At 33.2% G+C, this 20,639-nt stretch overlaps 1 protein-coding gene across 1 annotated transcript; it reads right to left on the reverse strand.

Annotated features, from left to right (window-relative positions):
• Positions 1-8,562, reverse strand: LOC127725307 (C-type lectin lectoxin-Lio3-like). Its single transcript, XM_052232236.1, has 6 exons — positions 8,358-8,562; positions 6,924-7,154; positions 6,035-6,123; positions 3,337-3,442; positions 1,455-1,661; positions 1-228 (listed from the first exon to the last, which is right to left on the reverse strand). The coding sequence occupies exons 1-6, from the start codon at positions 8,449-8,451 to the stop codon at positions 224-226; spliced, it is 732 nt and encodes a 243-aa protein (XP_052088196.1). The 5' UTR covers positions 8,452-8,562; the 3' UTR covers positions 1-223.
• Positions 8,563-20,639: the final 12,077 nt, after the last annotated feature.

Here is a 20,639-nt window from a genome sequence, read left to right on the forward strand (position 1 = left end):
TTATCAGAAAAACAACGCAATGCATATAATGTGCCAATATATTTTTGGTGAAATATGTCGATCGACTAAATCAATACAAAGTTAAACATCTCTGAAGTTTTAAAGTCTAGAAAGTCATATTTTACACAATTTGTAGTTCTCGTCATCAAAGTGTTTTTGGTAATATAAGTACTGACATATCATCATGTTTGAAAGTAAAAACCTTCAATTCAACTGTCAAAAATCACACTGAAATAGAAAATAATACATGTGTTACTGAGTGCCACTTTATTCATCTTTATTCTTCAAAAAAATTTTTTTTTTATGTGAAACGAAATAAAATATTATTAATGTAACTCACTCAAATAAATATTTGACGTATATTATATTCAAACTTTAATATTTGTGACACATACTATTTGATATTGACCTTTAATTTTATATTTAAGCCATATATGTACCGACTAACGATGAATATTAGAGTACAGCTTAATTGACGTTATGAGGCGTTTTTAAAATCAATTGAGGTGACATTTCATTTTTGAAGATTTTCCGAGGTACCAAAAAATAAGCCTGGTATCTTTCATGAGTCTGTACAACCACCGGCATGACACTGCTGGTGAACGTTTCGGCAACGATGGTTATCACCAACCAAACAGTTAGCACGTCTGCGGTGGTTAGAAAACCTTATTGCCTTTTAAAATACAGCGAGTTTACCTTACAAAGACATCTACAAATGTCTCTAATGTCATTTTGTGTAAACTTACTATTTAAGGTTAGATCATTCGAAACGTTAAGATTTTCTACCCCAGACATAGATGGCCTAAACCGAATTTGGCACAACGTTTTTGGAATTTTAAGGTTTCAAAGCTCTTCATTTCATATTTGATTTAGCTTGTGAACTTTTTGGATTAGTTCGACACTGATAACTTTGATGAGTTTTCCAGAACTGTTAAGATAAAGAGCAGCAATACAATACTGTTCAATGCACATATTGTTTGTCCCGTCGTTAATGTGCTTGTTCCTTGTGATTTTAAAAGTTATTGAGTTTTCTTGTTATAAACGACGATGTCTGTGGCTTTATTACATAAAATACATGCATGTATGCTGATATTTTGAATTATAATATTTCCGTTTCATAGCCAATTTTACCTGAATGTTCTCTGTCATGTGTTCATAAATGTCTCGATTATTTTCTGTTTTCTTATTAATATAATTAAAGAGTCTATCGTAAAGCAACGGATAATAGAATGTACAAAGACTTTTAAAATATTTTTAGTTTTTACTGTTATTATCAACCACTTTTAATCAATTGTATCTATTATGGTCTTAGTGTTCTTAAATTTCGAACATTTTTTTTCGGACTTTCACTGATGTATATCTACGTCAAACCTGACAGTTAAACAATTTGGTTCATGTGTTTTTGAGTGCAAAGGTTTAACTAGTACAAAAAATAATAAAGTACAAACGTTCACCTCTTTCGCAAATAAATGCGTGTTCCTCATCACATGCAGCATCCCGCCAACGATTACCAGAAGCCAAATAAAGCAGCATACAAGGTTCACTGCCTGGATTACCATTAGCTACGTCCCAATCAGACTCACTAGTTGATATCGGAGTATTTGTAGAACTCCATTCCCAGACTCCATCAGTATCCATATCATTACCTCCAAGCCATACTCCTATAAGTAAATAATGCGATAAGAATTTCAAAAGAGAGCCCGGAATATCGACCTCACCTATAACATGTGATAGATTAACACATAAATGGCAAGCATAATTCATGTAATACAAGCGACGGAACATGGTTCAAATTGGGTTATCTCCTTAAACAGAACACAATTTAAACTTAAAATTACATTACCTAAATGTACAATTCAAATGCTCATTTTCTCATACGATTTGAATGTACATTTTGGCCTCTGCTGCTGTCGTTTCTAATTACCCATCATGCAACACTTAAGTTACGAAGTTTGTTAAGAACCTTCAAAGGAACTGATATTAACTTTGGCCACTGATTTACATGTAACTTCTCCTGCGTGTTCTAGAGTAAAGGATTGACAGTTATGTAGTTGAAGAGTTTCTGTCGTCAATTGGGGATTTGACAGTAGCAAATGGAGTTTTTTGCTGGCGATAAGTAACATTCAATTAAAACGGCGCCCAGGACAGAACAGATGGCACCCCACGTATTTTCAACAGCAGAATCGAATCTTTAATGAAATCCTTTATAAGAAACGTATATATAATATAATTTAATGAAATGACCAATTATTTTGGTTCCAATATATACCCTGCAATACAGTATATTTGAATACGTATGTCTTGCAATAATGAACACCATGAAAGAACTGAAGAGAGCATTTCATCTCTAACAGACTCTGACATGATCTGAATTTTAAACATCTCTAAGGGATATCGTTCATTCCGACTGAACAACATGGACAACTTCAAACGTGCAATAGGTGTTACGCATTGCTCTATGCGAATGGGCTATTACCCGTCGCTCTAGGGATCTAGATCTAACTGTTTTACGCGTTGCTTTAGGGTACGTGAACTAACTTTCACACGTTGCGTCAGGGTACGAGAAAAAACAGTGCGTTGCTATAGGAACGCACACCAGCAGCAACGCGTTGCTTTATCTTTATAATAGGGGACGTTGAATCCGATGCCTCGCGTAAAGAGAGTGCCATGCTCTCTGCACGTCAACGAATCCTTGCCACATCTCTTTTAGTGATCTGTAGGTGGCAATTTGTTGGGCAAACTTTTCCCCTCCTATCCAAGATTTCCATTTTTTAGTGGCAGTCGATATTATAGCCCTTCATCCCGGTCGACTCACTTTATAGAACCTATCAAACAATAATTGTTATTTTTAGAAATATTTGCCACTGGATGTCAAGCAAACAACAATTAATCCATAAATCAATAAAAAAAAACTGGTTTGGTTTCTATTGATTCCCTAAAAAAATCGTTGTAATTTGAAGAAATCTGACTAATTATTAAGAGTCATACTGAACTTTTAATCAGGACCTAATCGAAAACATTTTGCAATAAGTAACTTCTTTTAAAGAATATTTCTGTATAGCTTAATTTTATTATGCTCAATTTATTGACACCCAATAGGTATTTAATGTCCACTTAGACCTTTTGTTATTTTTACTTCTTAGCTCACGCAGGTTAACATTCATTATCTCAAAGAAATATATCATTTGAAAAATCTAAGAAAAAATTATATTCTATTTTGAAATCTTGTAGACGGATTTAAATTTACAGTTATGAATTTGTTTTTTAGGCCATTGTTTTATATGTTATTGTTACTTTGCACACCCTTAAAAAATATTACTAAAGTGGACTACACACCATTATCGACGACACCGTATTTGTTGTTTGCCTCCATTTTCAACACATTCCCTTCTTGCAGCGTTTCAGGTTCTGCTAATTTTGCACCACGCTCGTTGCAGTACTCCTAAATATATAGATAATTATAAAAAAAAAATCAACACACACACACACACACACATATATATATATATATATGTAGGACTCTAAAGTGCGATGGGGACGCTAAAGTGCAATGGTCACGCTAAAGTGCGATGGTCTGCGCTAAAGTGCGATGCCTCCATACGCTAAAGTCCGATGGTCCGCGAAAGTAAAGACGTAAGAAACGTAGTTGGATTATGACGTTAACAGTCGTTTATACAAACCAAAAATGAATATGCCGGAAGATAAATTAAGAATATTTGATTAACAACTTTTAAATCATATGTCCATGACTTAATTTCAGACCTAACCGTGCTTTGTCGGCTGAAGCAAATGTGTTTTTTGGGTTGCTGGAAGAAGGACTTGTGTCCTGCAGTCGACCATTTTACTATATAGATACAAAATAGTATACGCATAGGTATCCTGTATCCTGCTTCTATTGGAAGCGAACGGATACATTTAAATCATATGATTTGTTTACGTTGCAGTTTACTTTGCTGTCCCCATTAAAATATTGTCAGTCGATTTTATTGAAAAGTAACGTCGGTAAAATAAAGGTACATGTTTTTTAAGCGTAAATTATAAATTGTCGGCTAAAACATAGCTTGTTCAGTGTAGGATAATATGACATGTATTTGTGAAAAAAAGGAGAAAGCTCGGCGAATATCCCATTTTTCTCGCATTTAAGCTTGAAGTCTTGTATCAATAAATGCTAACTTACTTATTCCGACAATGAACGCATTTTGTATTTGTAATTTACAATGACTTACAATGTAGATCTACCTAATAAAAGATTCATAAAAGCATCATTCAGCGACAAGCTACACCAATTATCCAAATATTTTATACGAAAGAAATTGTTAAAAAATCATTTAACAAGAAATACAGTATTTTGTGACACATAAATTACTTTTTTAGCAATGATTACGTGGTCGGTCTTCTAAATTTAGAAACAATCACTTTAAAGCCTACCGGTCAATCATAAAGCCTATTACATATGTTATACCTTAGCATACTAGCTTTTGCAAAAAGACTTGTTTTTAACATCCATGCACTTTACTGAATGTTTTAAGCCCTCGAACCTTACCCTATTGTTCCATCGCACTTTAGCGTGAAATACCATCGTACTTTAGCAAACAAACAACCATCGCACTTTAGCGTAAGACACCATCGTACTTTAGCGTAGACCATCGCACTTTAGCGTGACCATCGCACTTTAGAGTACCATCGCACTTTAGAGTCCTACATATATATATATATATATATATATATAAGTACGTCTGAACCAGTGACAATTCTACGACAGATTTTATCCATCGGATTACCAGTGATGGTGATACAAGGCTGAAAACACATTCTGTATATACAATTCGTCTGAATAACAGTCCAATATATATTTATATATACAAGTCTAAATTGAAAACAACGTTCAAACCGATGATTGCGTTGGATAAAAACAATAATTTTTATACGTGTGCATGTAAAACAAATTTCTTGATAGAGGGGTCTAAATACAGCACAAACAACATTTTCCAAAAGACCAAAAAAAGGGAAAAGTATATTATAACAAAACGCATTTGACTAACAGGTCGAACAACGGATGTTCTAGAACCCTGCTGACTGCCATTGGCAATTGCCAAATAAATTGATCACCAGATGTAACATGGATCTTAATTATAAATTTAATACCGAACAGAAAACAATAAACTTGCGGAGAAGATGGTATACCGCAAACATTTATATATATATATACAAAGTAAAATATTTTGTATAGATTATTATTTGCATGACAATGTATTTCTTTTAACGATGTCTTAATATTTTTCTATTGCTTGCTTTGTATCATTTGATCCTTTAAGGTATTATACTAAGATAATGAACATGCAATTGAACGTTTCAGTGGTTAAAACTGATGATCTCAATTTTACTATAAAAAAACCATGCTTAAATTGTTTTTTTTAAAGCAGCAAATCCTAATCAGCGATCTATTAAATTGAATGCTTGATATCATTGTAAAAATAGAAAGAGCAAATTTACATAGTTATCAAGAGTTAGAAATGGTGGACAATGATCAAAAGCAACTGAAATTGTACAAGTTCTCTTCCTTATCGGTGATGATTAAATTTAAATTAAAAAAAAAAAAATATATTGATATAACACGTTTTTAAAATGCATCTCCCAGGTTTATTTGAGTTCGGTTGCACAATGCTCTATACTGATCCAACTTTTGATGATATTTCCCTCACAAAAAGACCCAGCTGGTTTTTCTCATAATTAGTTTGTCACAAAACAGTCGAAAGATACTAATGAAAAACGAAAAAAAACAAAAACAAACTACGATTATATGGTTGCCACACAATAGTTTGAGTGATTGAAATTTGAGACGGCAGATATTTTATGCATATTCAAAGTGAGACCTAAGCTTAAAATAGGAGAAACAAATACAAATAACGAAACGTGCACCTTAGTAAAAATGTTTTTTAATTTGTCTTCGGAATATTGTCCTCAAATCTAACGAACAGAAACAACTTAACATTTTTGTGTATTTTAGAATATGTTGTATGTTCTATAATCTCACCTGAGCACCGTTCCAGGTCAAACTGTTAGTGATCTCACTGAAGAAATAACACGAATCTTCGTGTACAAACCAATCAGATGGACAGGATTCTTCATAGAATTAATGAAAAAAGGCAAATTGAAACGTTTTGTCGATAAATACAAATTAATAACATAGTACAACTTTATTGCCTTATAAATCCAGACCAGGTTAGCTTGAAGCAGTCAACGATAACATCTCAGCTATCATGATATTTCAATTTCCTGTCAGATGCCGGAAAGATGACATAAATTCTGGGAAATCTTTTGAGTGAATGAACTCTAAATCTTTTCTGTAATGGTGTTTTTTGAGGTATGCCAACATATTGAAATTAAAATTCAAGAATTGTCAACAAACAAAAGGATGAAAGCTATCAATTAAAGTGTTTTTACTCTGCTTTTAGTTTTCTTCATGTGTGTGTAGTGATTTTGTTTTATAAATTGATAATACACCACATCTTCATTGTCTAAAAACAAACAATATTCTAAGCAACAATGAAAAAACTGTAAGTTTCGATTACACCATTGGTACCATTCTATAAAGTTTTAGGGATCTGGGGAGGATTTAATTAACCACTTATCGCCGTCAGCTATATCTGGGACATGATATATTGACTAGTTAGTATTTCCAGGCCATACTTTAAACCGCTTTTGACAACCCCCTAAAAAGATAATAACATCAAATGTTTAAGGAAATATATTTCAAATTTGTATCATTATGTTTGCTTTTACTCTTATCATCGAGTACAAGCTATCGTCAGAAATTCACAGACTTCTTAAAAAATTACATAAAAGAAATTGTTTGGCTTTATAAAAGTGTAGCAGTTTTGTATCAAACGAAACGAAATTGAAGTATTTTAAAGCGTGCTTACTATGGTCCATGACCCCTATGGCCAGTAACACACTGGACGTCGCCATCATTGAAACCATCATTGGCACCATTCCCGGGGACATCATCATCATCATCATCATGGTCATCGTCATTATAGTCCAAGAGGACATCACCAAGGACTGTGCAGCAGTCTTGTTTGCTGACTGTATGTTTGTGATAATATTAGAGGCAATGACTGTGGTGAGTAGCAAAGACAATTCATCAACTTGATCTGAATAAAATACGTCATAATATAAACGTACAGTCAAATGGAATAACATGTATTATACCATAACCGTACAGTCAAATGGAATGACATACATTATACCATAACCATACAGTCAAATGGAATGACACATTATACCATAACCATACAGTCAAATGGAATGACATACATTATACCATAACCGTACAGTCAAATGGAATGACATACATTATACCAAAACCGTACAGTCAAATGGAATGACATACATTATACCATAACCGTACAGTCAAATGGAATGACATACATTATACCATAACCGTACAGTCAAATGGAATAACATACATTATACCATAACCATACAGTCAAATGGAATGACATACATTATACCATAACCGTACATTCAAATGGAATAACATACATTATAGTATAAACGTACAGTCAAATGGACAACTTACATTAAACTATAAACGTACAGTCAAATGGAATGACATACATTATACTATAAACGTACAGTCAAATGGAATAAAATATTCGTTGATCATTTTAACGCGTGTCTGGTGTACATAATTTTAATCCTGGTATCTATAATGAGCTTATTTCAACTCACAGTCAAATGGAATTACATACATTTTACTGTAAACATACAGTCAGCTGGAATAAGATACAGTATATCATAAACTCACAGTCAAATGAAATAACATACATTATACTATAAACGTACAGTCCAATGGAATAACAGCCATTATTCTATAAACTTACAGTAAAAAAGAATAACATATATTATGAATTAAATGTACAGTCAAGTTGGTTTTTTAACACACATTACTATAAACGTGCAGTCAACTGGAATAAAATACACTATACTATAAACTTGGCAACTTGAATAAAATATTCGTTGATCATTTTATCGCGCGTATGGCGAACATAAGTTTGATCCTGGTATCTGCGATGAGTTTATTTTCATTCACTGTAATGTCTAACAGCTAACAATGAATAAGTTAAAAACAACACTTCATTTTAAAAAAAAATTCAAATCTATTTTCTTTTACTTTGCAATTTTTCTGAATGTCATGAACATGATGAATACCCGTTTAAAAATCACTTAATTATATATCGTTTTTAGATGTTTCGCACCCTGATTAGTGAGCATATCGAAATCCCTATAAGTATGTAAGGTTTAGATGGAAAAAGTGTCCAGTATGGTCTATTTTCTTACACGTATAATTTTACCTAAGGAAAAGTAAGGTGTTGGCATTTGACGTGTTGATGGTACCACAAGAGCATCACAAAAGCATAGAATAATAAATAGTTGACATATTTTCATTTTACTCTGAAAAAAATTAAGAAAATTAAAAATACATGTAGTAAAAAAAGGTATACGACATCATATATATAAAAAAAAGATCCGCATTGTATGCCAATACATGAACATGCAGATTTTGATTGTTCTCTCTGATGATAAAAGCTTTGATCGAAGGACCGTAGTTTGACCTCTAAATGTTTTATTTTGTTGTTTTTATGTGTCATTGAATTTACCACACTTCTCCATTCTATTGATATCTGTACCCTTTAGGTCACTTTATCAATGCTATCTATGTTAGACCGTTAATAAAAATTCTATTGATATCTGTACCGTTTTAAACACTTTATCAATGCTATCTATGTTAGACCGTTAATTAAAATTCTATTGATATCTGTACCGTTTTAATCACTTTATCAATGCTATCTATGCTAGACCGTCACTTAAAATTCTATTGATATCTGTACCGTTTTAATCACTTTATCAATGCTATCTATGCTAGAAAGTCAATTAAAATTCTATTGATATCTGTACCGTTTTAGTCGCTTTATCAATGCTATCTATACTAGACCGTCACTTAAAATTCTATTGATATCTGTACCGTTTTAGTCGCTTTATCAATGCTATCTATGCTAGACCGTCACTTAAAATTCTATTGATATCTGTACCGTTTTAGTCGCTTTATCAATGCTATCTATGCTAGACCGTCACTTAAAATTCTATTGATATCTGTACCGTTTTAGTCGCTTTATCAATGCTATCTATGCTAGACCGTCACTTAAAATTCTATTGATATCTGTACCGTTTTAATCGCTTTATCAATGCTATCTATGCTAGACCGTCACTTAAAATTATATTGATATCTGTACCGTTTAAATCGCTTTATCAATGCTATCTATGCTAGACCGTCACTTAAAATTCTATTGATATCTGTACCGTTTTAGTCGCTTTATCAATGCTATCTATGCTAGACCGTCACTTAAAATTCTATTGATATCTGTACCGTTTTAGTCGCTTTATCAATGCTATCTATGCTAGACCGTCATTTAAAATTCTATTGATATCTGTACCGTTTTAGTCGCTTTATCAATGCTATCTATGCTAGAAAGTCAATTAAAAGTAGCGAAGATATCAAGGTGGCATAACAAAACCTAGTAAATCAAAGAGAAAGGGATATCACAATCACCTGAGGAAAAACGGCCAACTGACAATCGACTGTCAATAAAACACTACACTGAAAACACAAATAACGACGAACACCGAGATGATATAGTCAATATTTCGATATTGTTTAGATATGAAGAATTATGCCATGCACTGGGTTTAACACGAGAAAGAAGACGTAGATACTCTTTCCGAATGGATTAAGGCTGTGAGGTCGTTGATACAAATCAGAGTTAAAAGACTGAATGGGTCTATGAATACACATTCTACATCAATTTTTACAGACACAAATGTTGCAAAGCACCTGTCATACCATCATGACAAACATGTTTTTGTCCCGCAGAGAAATCCCAAAACAACATCGTTTTTGTGTGTAAATCACATTACATAAACTGCTTAAATGAATTAGGTATTGACAATTCACTTGAAAACTCAACATATACCCTCACGACCCTTACCAAGGAGGAATCCTAGATAATCATACGTCTGATCTATGATCCTTTGGCATTTCAACCAAAGATAAACAAACAACGTTATATTGCTGGGTCTTCCGATTGCTCCATGAAACCTCTTTCTAAATTATTAACATAAGTTTTATCATCAATCAAATTCGGGCTTCAAAGTTATTATAAAACTACTTATTCTAGAAACGTGAATCAGAAAAAAATTCCAAAGTTCAGTTAGAGTACATACAATCTTAGACTTGCATTTCTTGCAATAATGTTAAGCATATGACTCTTCTACACTTTACACAAGTAGTCCCCATTTCAAACTAATAGACAAATTGAATGAGTGGGGTCAGGCTTTGTTTCATAAAAAAGAATGGCGAACGTAGATACAATTGTCCTATCATAGGGAGGGATAAATCGTACTTTGCAAAAAAATAACTCTGATTCTAACCAAAAAAAAAAACGGAAACTGGCATTATCAAGATGATTGCGTTCTGGATATATTCATATTTGTTACGTTTGGAGGACGTGTTTTTCAGCAAACAATCGGTATTTCCATGGGAACCAACTGTGCTCATCTTCTTGCCCACTTGTTCCTTTATTCATATGAGGGTTAATTCATACAGCAGCTTCTTAGTGAGAATAAAACGAAGCTACTATTATCCTTTAACTTAACTTTCCGCTATATAGATGATGTACTAGTACTCTCACTTATCAATTTTGCTGACTATATATATCTATCCCAAAATCTAAAAGATACAACATATACAGTAAAGTCTGCCTCATATCTTGACTTACTTTTAGACGTTGACAATGAGGGTCGGTTGAGAACACACCTTTACGACAAAGAAATGTTTTTAGCTTCCCACTTGTGTACTTTCCATTTCTATGTAGCAACATTCCATCAGCGCCTGCATATGAAGTATATATCTCCTAGTTGATATGATTTTCCAGGGCTTGCGTTTCCTATCATGATTTCCATGATAGAGGGTTGCTGCTCACAAGGAAGCTATTAAACCAAAAGTTCCAAGTGGTGAAGTTGAAATCATCCCTTCGAAAATTTTACAGACGCCATCACGGTTGACCGTTATGGAATATCTGTTTCACAGATGACGACGAATATGTTCCATTTCGTCGTAACCACTATCCTCCTGTTCCCCGCATGTGACCTTCGAAGTAGACCTATCATCGGATGTGTACTGACATGAGCAACATGGCGGATGCTACATGTGGAGCAGGAACTGCCTACCCTTCTGTAGCACCTGAGATCAACCCCCGGTTGTTGGTGGGGTTCGTATTGCTTAATCTTTAGTTTTCTATGTTTTGTTTTATATACTATTGTTTATATTTTGGTCCTTTTGGTTTTTTTTTTGCTATGGCGTTGTCAGTTTATTTTCGACTTTTGAGTTTGAATGTCCCTCTTTTCAACAGAGCAATGCCTCAGCATAGTGAATAGTAGTGAAGGTAGTAGAATATTGAATATACTTTATCATAATATTTTTGAAGTCGGTCTATGAAAGAAAAGCGGGAGATACTATAAGGATACTGTGGATTTATTTATATTCGTTGGATACCAATTTTCGTGGATTTCGTTGGTACAGATGAACCACGAAATTAAATGTTCAACGAATGATAAATTTTCTATAGGCTTGTATACAGACTTCAGCAAAACCACGAAATTAAATATCCACGAACATGCAAGTTTTCCCTAATCCACGAAAATTGGTACCCACGAAAATAAATGAATCCACAGTATTCAAACTCATAAGTCGAAAAGAAACTGACAACGTCAATGCAAATAACGAAAAATGACGAAAAGATAAACAACAGTCTACAAAACACAACATACAAAATACTGAGAAGGGTTAACAGATCCTTCTCCACATGTCACAACTGTCGTGTTACCCATCTAAACTAAGTTGACTGAAGAAAAAATAGTAGTAAAACATTAGGAAGATCTTAAGTGGAGCGTCTAGACGACCCGGGTATATATCGTTGTGAAGTTAAGGTATCCAATATAAAGATGGAAGATTTTCATCGTCGTTTTTAATGTAAGTGCAAAATGGGAGTTGGACGGATTCAGGATTTTCTCAAATATCCTCTTTTGTGAATGCTGTAGGGGGATATATCGGATTCCCGGACTTGCTGTGAATCCCAAGATCGTTTAATATGTTCCTGATAATGATTTCTGCATATCAAAACAATTTTGCTAGATGCTTTATCTGCTGGAACAACACCATGCTTGTCATGAAGAGAGTAGATAGGATTAGAAACCCGTGTGCTCATGGTCTAAAGTAGTTTTTGAATGCATGTTGACCTTCATTCATTCATTTATTCATTCATTCTTTCAGATCAAGTTAAACAGGAGGCTTGTTAAGTCATAACTGCCCAAAACCTCATACGAAGCTCCACCCCTTGATCTAATACAGTAGGGTCATGTCTGCTATCTTTTTCTATCGGATTTATTCACATCCTTTTCAAAATTGGCGATTAAGAAGTAACTCAGCATAGTATGAGTCATTGTTAGTCATTGTGGATTGTTTGGCTTGTTGTAGGTGTGTGATTGACGATTTTCAGGTTGTATGTGGCATAAACTTTAGGAATTTTTGGTAGTTAATGCACTTCAACTTGTACATTGTGTATTTGATTTTGTGTTGATTGGAGCGCTACTGATAATGTAGACGAAACACGCGCTTGGCGTACCAAAATATAAGCCTGGTATCTTTGAAGAGTTTTTACCCACTGACGTCTACATCGTATATTCTTTTTAGCAGATCTAGCTTGCATTATGGCATTTTTATGAATATTAAAAAAACAAATTAAACACATGAACCTAACTGAACCCTTTCATCTTTTGTGAAATATTTTGTACATAGAAAAAAAAAAAAAAAAAAAACAATCCTGACAAATAAATCAGGCACTATAACTATCGATAAAATCCATAAAATGTTAACATATTTAAAGAGGTGTAATCGTTTTTTCAATAAAATTCCCAACAAAATGAATATAATAACATAATTGAAAAACTATCAACACAGTTTGAGTAATAATATTGTGTAAGGTTATGTTTATGTTGGTTATTTGTTCTGAAATGTAAAATAAAATTTATTTGATGGACGAGGGATGTTCTTTGTATGATTAAAAAAGAGAAGAAAAAGACACCTAGGGCGAAATCAAAACCTTAAGTTAAAACAAAAACTCGACAAAAAACAAACAGTCCACAAAACACTAAACAGAACACTGAAGATGAGTAATTCGACACAAACAAAACGGCTTTAATTCGTTTTTTTCCTGCTCCATTAGCGTTATGTTGCCAATGGCAAGTTTAGGAGAATAGATATACATTCTAGTATAGGACTGGCTAAAGTTAATGTTATCTTACATTGACAAAGGCAGTTTAAATTAGTGTTTACATGGTAACTTACAGATGTTTTACAGCATCGTACCTCTTGTGCTTGGTTAAAAGAATATAAGAATATAAACCTTGATAAAAGGAAATACGTAATTCAGAAAAGAAAGCTGCCCTTAAATACCGGTAAATGTGCAGTGCAAAAGGTAAAAATTGATGACATGTTTTGACATTGATATTTGATTCAACTATAAAGTATCCTGTTCAACAGAACTAGCATTTCATGCACAATGTTTAAACGTTTCACCAATCGTTTCTTTGAAAAAAATATTCTTGAATGATAATAATATCAATTTTTCGTTAATTGTCGTAGTTGTTACTGGCAATAATATTTTGCTAAAATGAAATCTGACTTTGCCATAGTTTTGTCTTACCACCATGCTGTTCGTTGTATTGAAATCCTTCGTCTGATTATATAAATGTATTTTTTATCCAATAAAACATAAATCATGCTCGAGGTAATACATCTGTCATTCCTGGTTTAACATATATGATAGGAAAGTAAATTGATTGTACGATTTCACCTAGTTGGAGAAAAAAAAATTAACACGTGCCGTTTTTACCCTATGCATAATTAGGCATCTTAGTTCTTTGCTACTGCTTCTGGGTTTCAATGATATTGTTAAGAATATTAGATAGACCAAGCACGCAGAATAATTTTAATTTAAAAAAAAAATGCATTTTTTTTAAAAGAGGTTGCTTTACAGTTAAAGTGACTCAGATGGTGCCCAAAATATAATGGCATTTTTGTTTTTGATACTGATTTTATCAGCCAGAATATCAAGCAATGTACACATTGCCGATCATATCTAGGATAATGTTATGACAACATGAGCGCTCGTTTATTACTTGGAAGTTACATTTTCAATGAATTTGTCGCTTTTCATATAGTTGTAGTATGTCAATGAATATAAAACTTGACACATTGTATGCATTCGAAGCGTTTTTCTGAATTTACGTTCATAAGGAACGCCCAAAGCGAAAAAAGTATTCTAACACCAAAACAAATGAGAGCTATATGACCAAAAGGTACACAAAAAGCCGAATCCATCTAAGGTCAACCTCGCCTTAGGGAGTTAAAAGTTTAACAAAGATGTTCGTAGATTAAGTTCTCAGTTATTCTGCCTTGCAGTGTTTTGCACTTTTAGTTACTTTAAATGGTTGTTCTAAGTCAGGATTATGACAGTTGTGTTCCGTTTGCTGATGAAGTTGAGTGATTGGTTTTGTCAGTTTTAATGGACTTCCCCTTTTTTAATTTACCTTGGAGTTCGGTACATTTGTTATTGCATGTTATACTGACTTTATTTAAGTATTTATATACTGAAAAGGCGGTAGAAGATTACACAAGAGACTCTCATAAATCACAAATCGAAGGAAAAAATGGCCCATAAGAAAAACATCGAAAGGACAAACAACAGTCCACAAAATACTACAAACAAAACATTAGACAGAGTAACATGAACTCTAACAAAAACCGGAGGTGATCGCATTATTAAATATTACCGTAGATGGCAGAGGAGATATTTTGTTTTATCTTACCTCCTATACATTTCTAGGAATATGATTGGTTAAAAGCAACCGTGTGGAGACCGTGTATATTCCACATTGGGTTAGTATGCGGGGCTTATTTCAATACACGGTTAGTAGTGGTGTTACGTCCCTTTATAAAAACAACACGGTGTTGAGGAAAAATTTAAAGGTTTCAACAGACAAAGAAATTGATGATGAACGATTGAATTAAATTCATAAAACACATTTAAAGCTAACAAGTTGTCATTGTTGGCATTTGTGTTTGTATAGACCAATGGAAGTAGGTTCTTAATACTAACGGTATTGAAGACTTGATCACTTTGATAGACCACTAGTCAAAATACAACATGTTAAGATAGTCGGTAAGATAAATTAGTTACATAGTTGGCTAGTGACCTAATACGATATATATATAGGGTCAGTAAATTCCTTATGGGGATTCGAGCTTCGCTCTCACCCCATATGGAATTTACTGACCACATATTTATCGTATTAGATCACTAGCACACTATATAACTAATATTATTTTGTAAAATTCTTGAGATCACTGCACAATTTAGTATCCAAATATTAGGTATGTTTCTATGTATATAGTAGGAGTACTTTGCCTTTCGGCTGTACATGTAATTGCAGGTGGTCAATTGTGCACTCATAATTTCTGCAAAACGTGGGCATGAATATTTTATGTTTGTTAAAACATAGAGCATTAATCATAATTTGAATTATCAGTGTTATGAATGTTTTATTTGTCTATTTGATGACAAGATTTAATCAATTGTATAAATATGACACTTAGGACACTTTGGATACCATTGATTTATTCTGCCACTTAGATAGTCTTTGATTTCAATATATGAAATACTGAAAATTTTTATTTTTTTTTCCGAATGTACAAACTAATCGCTCCGTTCAAAATCAACTTGATCGTAGTCACGAACCTGTTCCCCGTCCCTCGAATTTTACTCGTCTAAAGCAACATGATAGGTGCTTATCCTAGTGCAGGCACTACATACCCTTTCAGAACACCCGAGATCCTTCTCTAATGTTAAGTTGAGTTTATGTTGTTACAATTGAACTGATTCTAAATTTAAAGTTATGTACAACATTTAGCTAGCGGCCTGTTTAAAAAAAACCAAATGAAGTGGCATTTGGTCAAAAGTATAACAAAATATCCAACCGACAAAATCGAGCATTTGGCTTTATCAAACAGCGGGACGAGTAGAAAACAGCTGTCACATTCTTCACTTGGTACAGCACATACGTCTATTTCAACAAATTATATTACTTTTTATCTGTAGGTAGTGATTCTGTAGCATGGGTTGATACCCCATATTCTTTTTTTCTTATTACAGTAAAATGTTTTTTAAAACAAACCCCAAAAGATCAATTGTGAAGCTGACGTATTAAACGGATGCAATTATAGTATATTCTCCCTTCTGTTTTTCTAATTTACCAAAAATACGACTTTAAACTAATTTAAAAAAAATAACACACTCCTATCCGATGAAGTTCGATTATCAATTTTATTTTCCAGTCCAAACTAAACCGTATGCGCGTTTAAACTATTTATTCATGTTTTGTACATACAAAAAAGTAAAATAACAAAAATACCGAGCTCCAAGGAAAATTCAAAACGTAAAGTTCCTTATCAAATGGCAAAATCAAAAGCTCAGACACATCAAACGAATAGAATATAGCTGTCTTATTCCTGATTTGATACAGGCATTTCCTTATGTAGAAAATGGTGGGTTAAACCTGATTTATATCTAGCCAAACCTCTTACTTGTTTGACAGACGACAATTGATATACTACTTTACTTATCTGGTTATTTTTTGGTTTTTACTTTACACTTTTTTTGTCGGTGTGTGTTCTCTAAATTCCCATAAGCTCACTACCATTTTTCTTATGTTGTCATTACCTAAATGTAATCTTCCGAAAGATGTCAACATAATTAAGAGATATCGATTATTTATGTGCACCTGTTACGAAAAAGACTGTTTATCATATATCACAAGACATTTATTTATATGTTATATCTAATCTATGTATATTCAAATTACTTACCCACTAGTATATGTTTTGATAATTTTGTAATGTATTTCAGCATTAATTACACCAACAAACCTCTACTGATCGGACTGCTTTTACACTTTAATCGAACGACGTCACGTGCATATATCTTTTGCTACGATCAGAGGTTCAGAGGAGTGGAGAAAGACTCTCGCGAGAAAATACTGACCCATAAAACAAAAGAAAACTACATGGAGATTCCTTACTTGAGACACGCATAAAGGATACATAAGATCAATTTTACTGTTAACCACGTCTTGAAAAAGATGTACATTCCAGGTTTATTTTGGACACGTTTAATATTGCTACGGTTGGATTTCATATTGGATTTTGACTTAACATGCTATATGAAGTGTGTTACTTTTTTCCCTCTCAAAGACATTGGGGTTTACAGATGTCAAAAATGTCAGATGGTATATAGATATAAAAAGATATGGTATGAGTGCCAATGAGACAACTCTCCATCCAATTTACAATTTGTAAAAGTAAACCATTATAGGTCAAAGTACGGCCTTCAACACGGAGCCTTGGCTCACACCGAACAGCAAGATATAAAGGGCCCCAAAAATGACTAGTGTAAAACCATTCAAACAGGAAAACCAACGGTCTAATCTATATAAAAAACGAGAAACGAGAAACACTTATGAACCACATTAACAAACGACAAACACTGAACATCAGGTTCCTGACTTAGGACAGGTGCAAACAAATGCAGCGGGTTTAAACGTTTTAATAGGTACCAACCTTCACCCTTATCTGAAACAATAGTGTAACATCACAACAAAGAAAGACACATGTTTGTATTATAATGTTTTGACAACAAATGGTATATAGTTAAACTTTGATCGATGTATATGCCATGGTCCAGAAAATTAGACAGTCATATATGTATAAAAAAAGATGTGGTTTGATTACCAATGCGATAGATATCCACCAGAGACAAAATGACGTAGATGTTATAAATATACGTCAACCTACGACATTCAACAATGAGAAAAACTCATACTGCATTGCAAGCTATACAAGGATCCGACATGACAAATGTGAAAAATGTCAAACAACAAAACCAACGCCATGTCAGTGATTAATGTACAAAACAATTAAAAAAAGCAAATATAATATATACAACAAACGACAACCAATGAATGAAATCTATGCTTATGGTTTTGCCACTTCCACACTTCCTACATGGCGGGGTTAATATAAAAACAAGAAGATGTGGTATGATTGCCAATGAGACAACTCACCACAAGAGACCAAATGACACAGAAATTTAGAACTATAGGTCACTGTACGGCCTTCAACAAAGACCCCGAAATGACAAATGTGAAACAATTCAAACGAGAAAACTTACGTCCCAATTTATGTACAAATTATGAACGGAAAACAAATATGTTACAGAGCAACAAACAATAACAACTGAATTACGTGCTCCTGACTTGGGATAGGCACATATAGAATGTTGCACATACATAACCATGTTTGCGGGTGCCCAATCTGGGACTTTGGTGTTTAAGCGGAACACACATCAATTAAAGCGCTGTTCCTTTGCTTTTTTAATGTTTTTCATAACTGTGATTTAATAAGTTTATGATAACAATAGTCATTAAATTCATGTCCTAGTTATTAGACCTCTAAATCGTGATATTATTTAAGTATTAAACCACAGATCAATATTTATCATACTTAAGATATTCTGTATCTGACACAATTTGACAGTCCGACCTTGTTTAGTCAAGGCAACAGTAATTTGCCGATGGTCAACCTCATAAATCGATCCATAAGATACATCAAGGTAACAGAAAAACAATGAGAAAATAAAATGAAACAGCGTGAGTCGTCAGGGCAAGTGTCTCCTCTTATGCATGCATCATCACTCATACAAATCCACACACAGTCAAAATGTCAAAATCGAAAATTAGAGATTAGACGATTGTTCTGTATCAACAGATTTACGACTGCAAAAACATGTCACTAGTGAGTTGAGACACATACATACCGTATCCGTCAACCAATTCGTGATAGTGACAGTAAAACTATTAAAGTGTTGAGTTCAGTCGTTCTTCCTCATAACGTGTGTAAGGATTGCTGATAAAGAACGTGTTGTGTGAACAGGTTAACCGATAGGAGTAATGTGTTGCTGGAGATATGTAAAACGCAATACAATTAAGCAGAGGGTATGTTTATGCTGAAAAATTGGGAGTATTTGTGACAATTGAACAGGGACATTTAAAATCATCACCTTTTGTCGTAGCTTCTAGTTTGAAATCGTCCATCTGTTTCAATATCGCGGAAAATATCAAAATATGTATTGTTTATAACAATATTTCTGGGATATATGAGATGAAAGCATCCATTGAAAAGTTCGGTTATTGGGTGATAGAACAACATCAACATATCGGAAAGTGAAATTAAACAAACTCAACAAATACAAAACAGCAAGAACAAATTACCAAAACAACAGTAACATGAAATTGGAGGTGCTATCAATCACTTCAGATTTATGCTGTACCAACTATCTAATATCGACATATAACGCCATACGTGCGTGTAGTGTATATAGTATCCGTCATTGGCGCCCGAATAACAACAGTTGGGAGGATAAATCAAATACAAGAGGAAGATCATTATTCATCTAAAAATTCCAAAATATTGTGGCGAAAACGGCGAAGGTAATCTACGCCTTTGGTTAAAAACCTTAGTGTTCCGAATGATACAATATTTTTCAGAAAATTAACATATTCATGATATAACAATCATAAAACCCAAATTTGTGAACACTTAACATATACAGAAAAAGTATAGTAGATTCTACATCGGCATGACGTAATACACGTGATGCCTGTGTTGAATATACAGAGCTAGTGTGGCAGTTAGGCACTGAAATTATCGTTCTTCTTTTATCTGTTACGTTTATAAGTATAAAAGTTGAAAAGCATTCATGTTTAAAAATAGAGGCTGAAGTCACCAACGGGATGGTAAAAACTCAAAAGTCGAAGAAAAGCTGACAATGTTATGAAAAAAAAAATAATATTCGAATTGATAAACAATAAAATTGAGAATGGAAGTTCACAAAACACTACATAGGAAACTAATGACAATGCAACATGAATCCCACCGCAAACATTAGGTGATCTTAGGTACTCCTGAATGATAAGCACATCATGTCCCACATGCTAAAGTATGTCTAGTATTTTACTCGAAGTGTCTACCGATGTTCATATCAATTAATAGTGAAATATAAAAATCCATATTCATTGGATATAAACAAATTATAATGATGTTGATTCGTCATCAGTTTCACTGTTTTCTACAACGACAATATATCTAAGCTCTTCAAAAGTTGGGTTGTTATGACCTACAAATTAAAAACGAAATTAATATAAATACCTTTTGAAAAATATTGCATTACACCGATATATATGAAAAGCTGTTTATATATATATATATATATATATATATATATATATATAAAACAAAAACAATAACCTGGTGAGTGCATGCTTACAACCGTTTTGTTTTTGCCGTTTTAGATTTCATGCGATTTCATCATTATGTTTTACATAATTCATGTAAACATAATATAAAT

Source organism: Mytilus californianus, unplaced genomic scaffold, assembly GCF_021869535.1.
Source record: "Mytilus californianus isolate M0D057914Y unplaced genomic scaffold, xbMytCali1.0.p SCAF_15, whole genome shotgun sequence".
Lineage (NCBI taxonomy): Eukaryota > Metazoa > Mollusca > Bivalvia > Mytilida > Mytilidae > Mytilus > Mytilus californianus.

Coding starts and splice junctions, on each gene's coding strand:
- LOC127725307 (XM_052232236.1), bottom strand. CDS start 8,451: ATGAAAATATGTCAACTATTTATTATTCTATGCTTTTGTGATGCTCTT. Junction 7,155..8,357: donor AACACCTTACTTTTCCTTAG/GTAAAATTATAC, acceptor TATTTTATTCAG/ATCAAGTTGATGAATTGTCT. Junction 3,443..6,034: donor TGACCTGGAACGGTGCTCAG/GTGAGATTATAG, acceptor CTATATATTTAG/GAGTACTGCAACGAGCGTGG.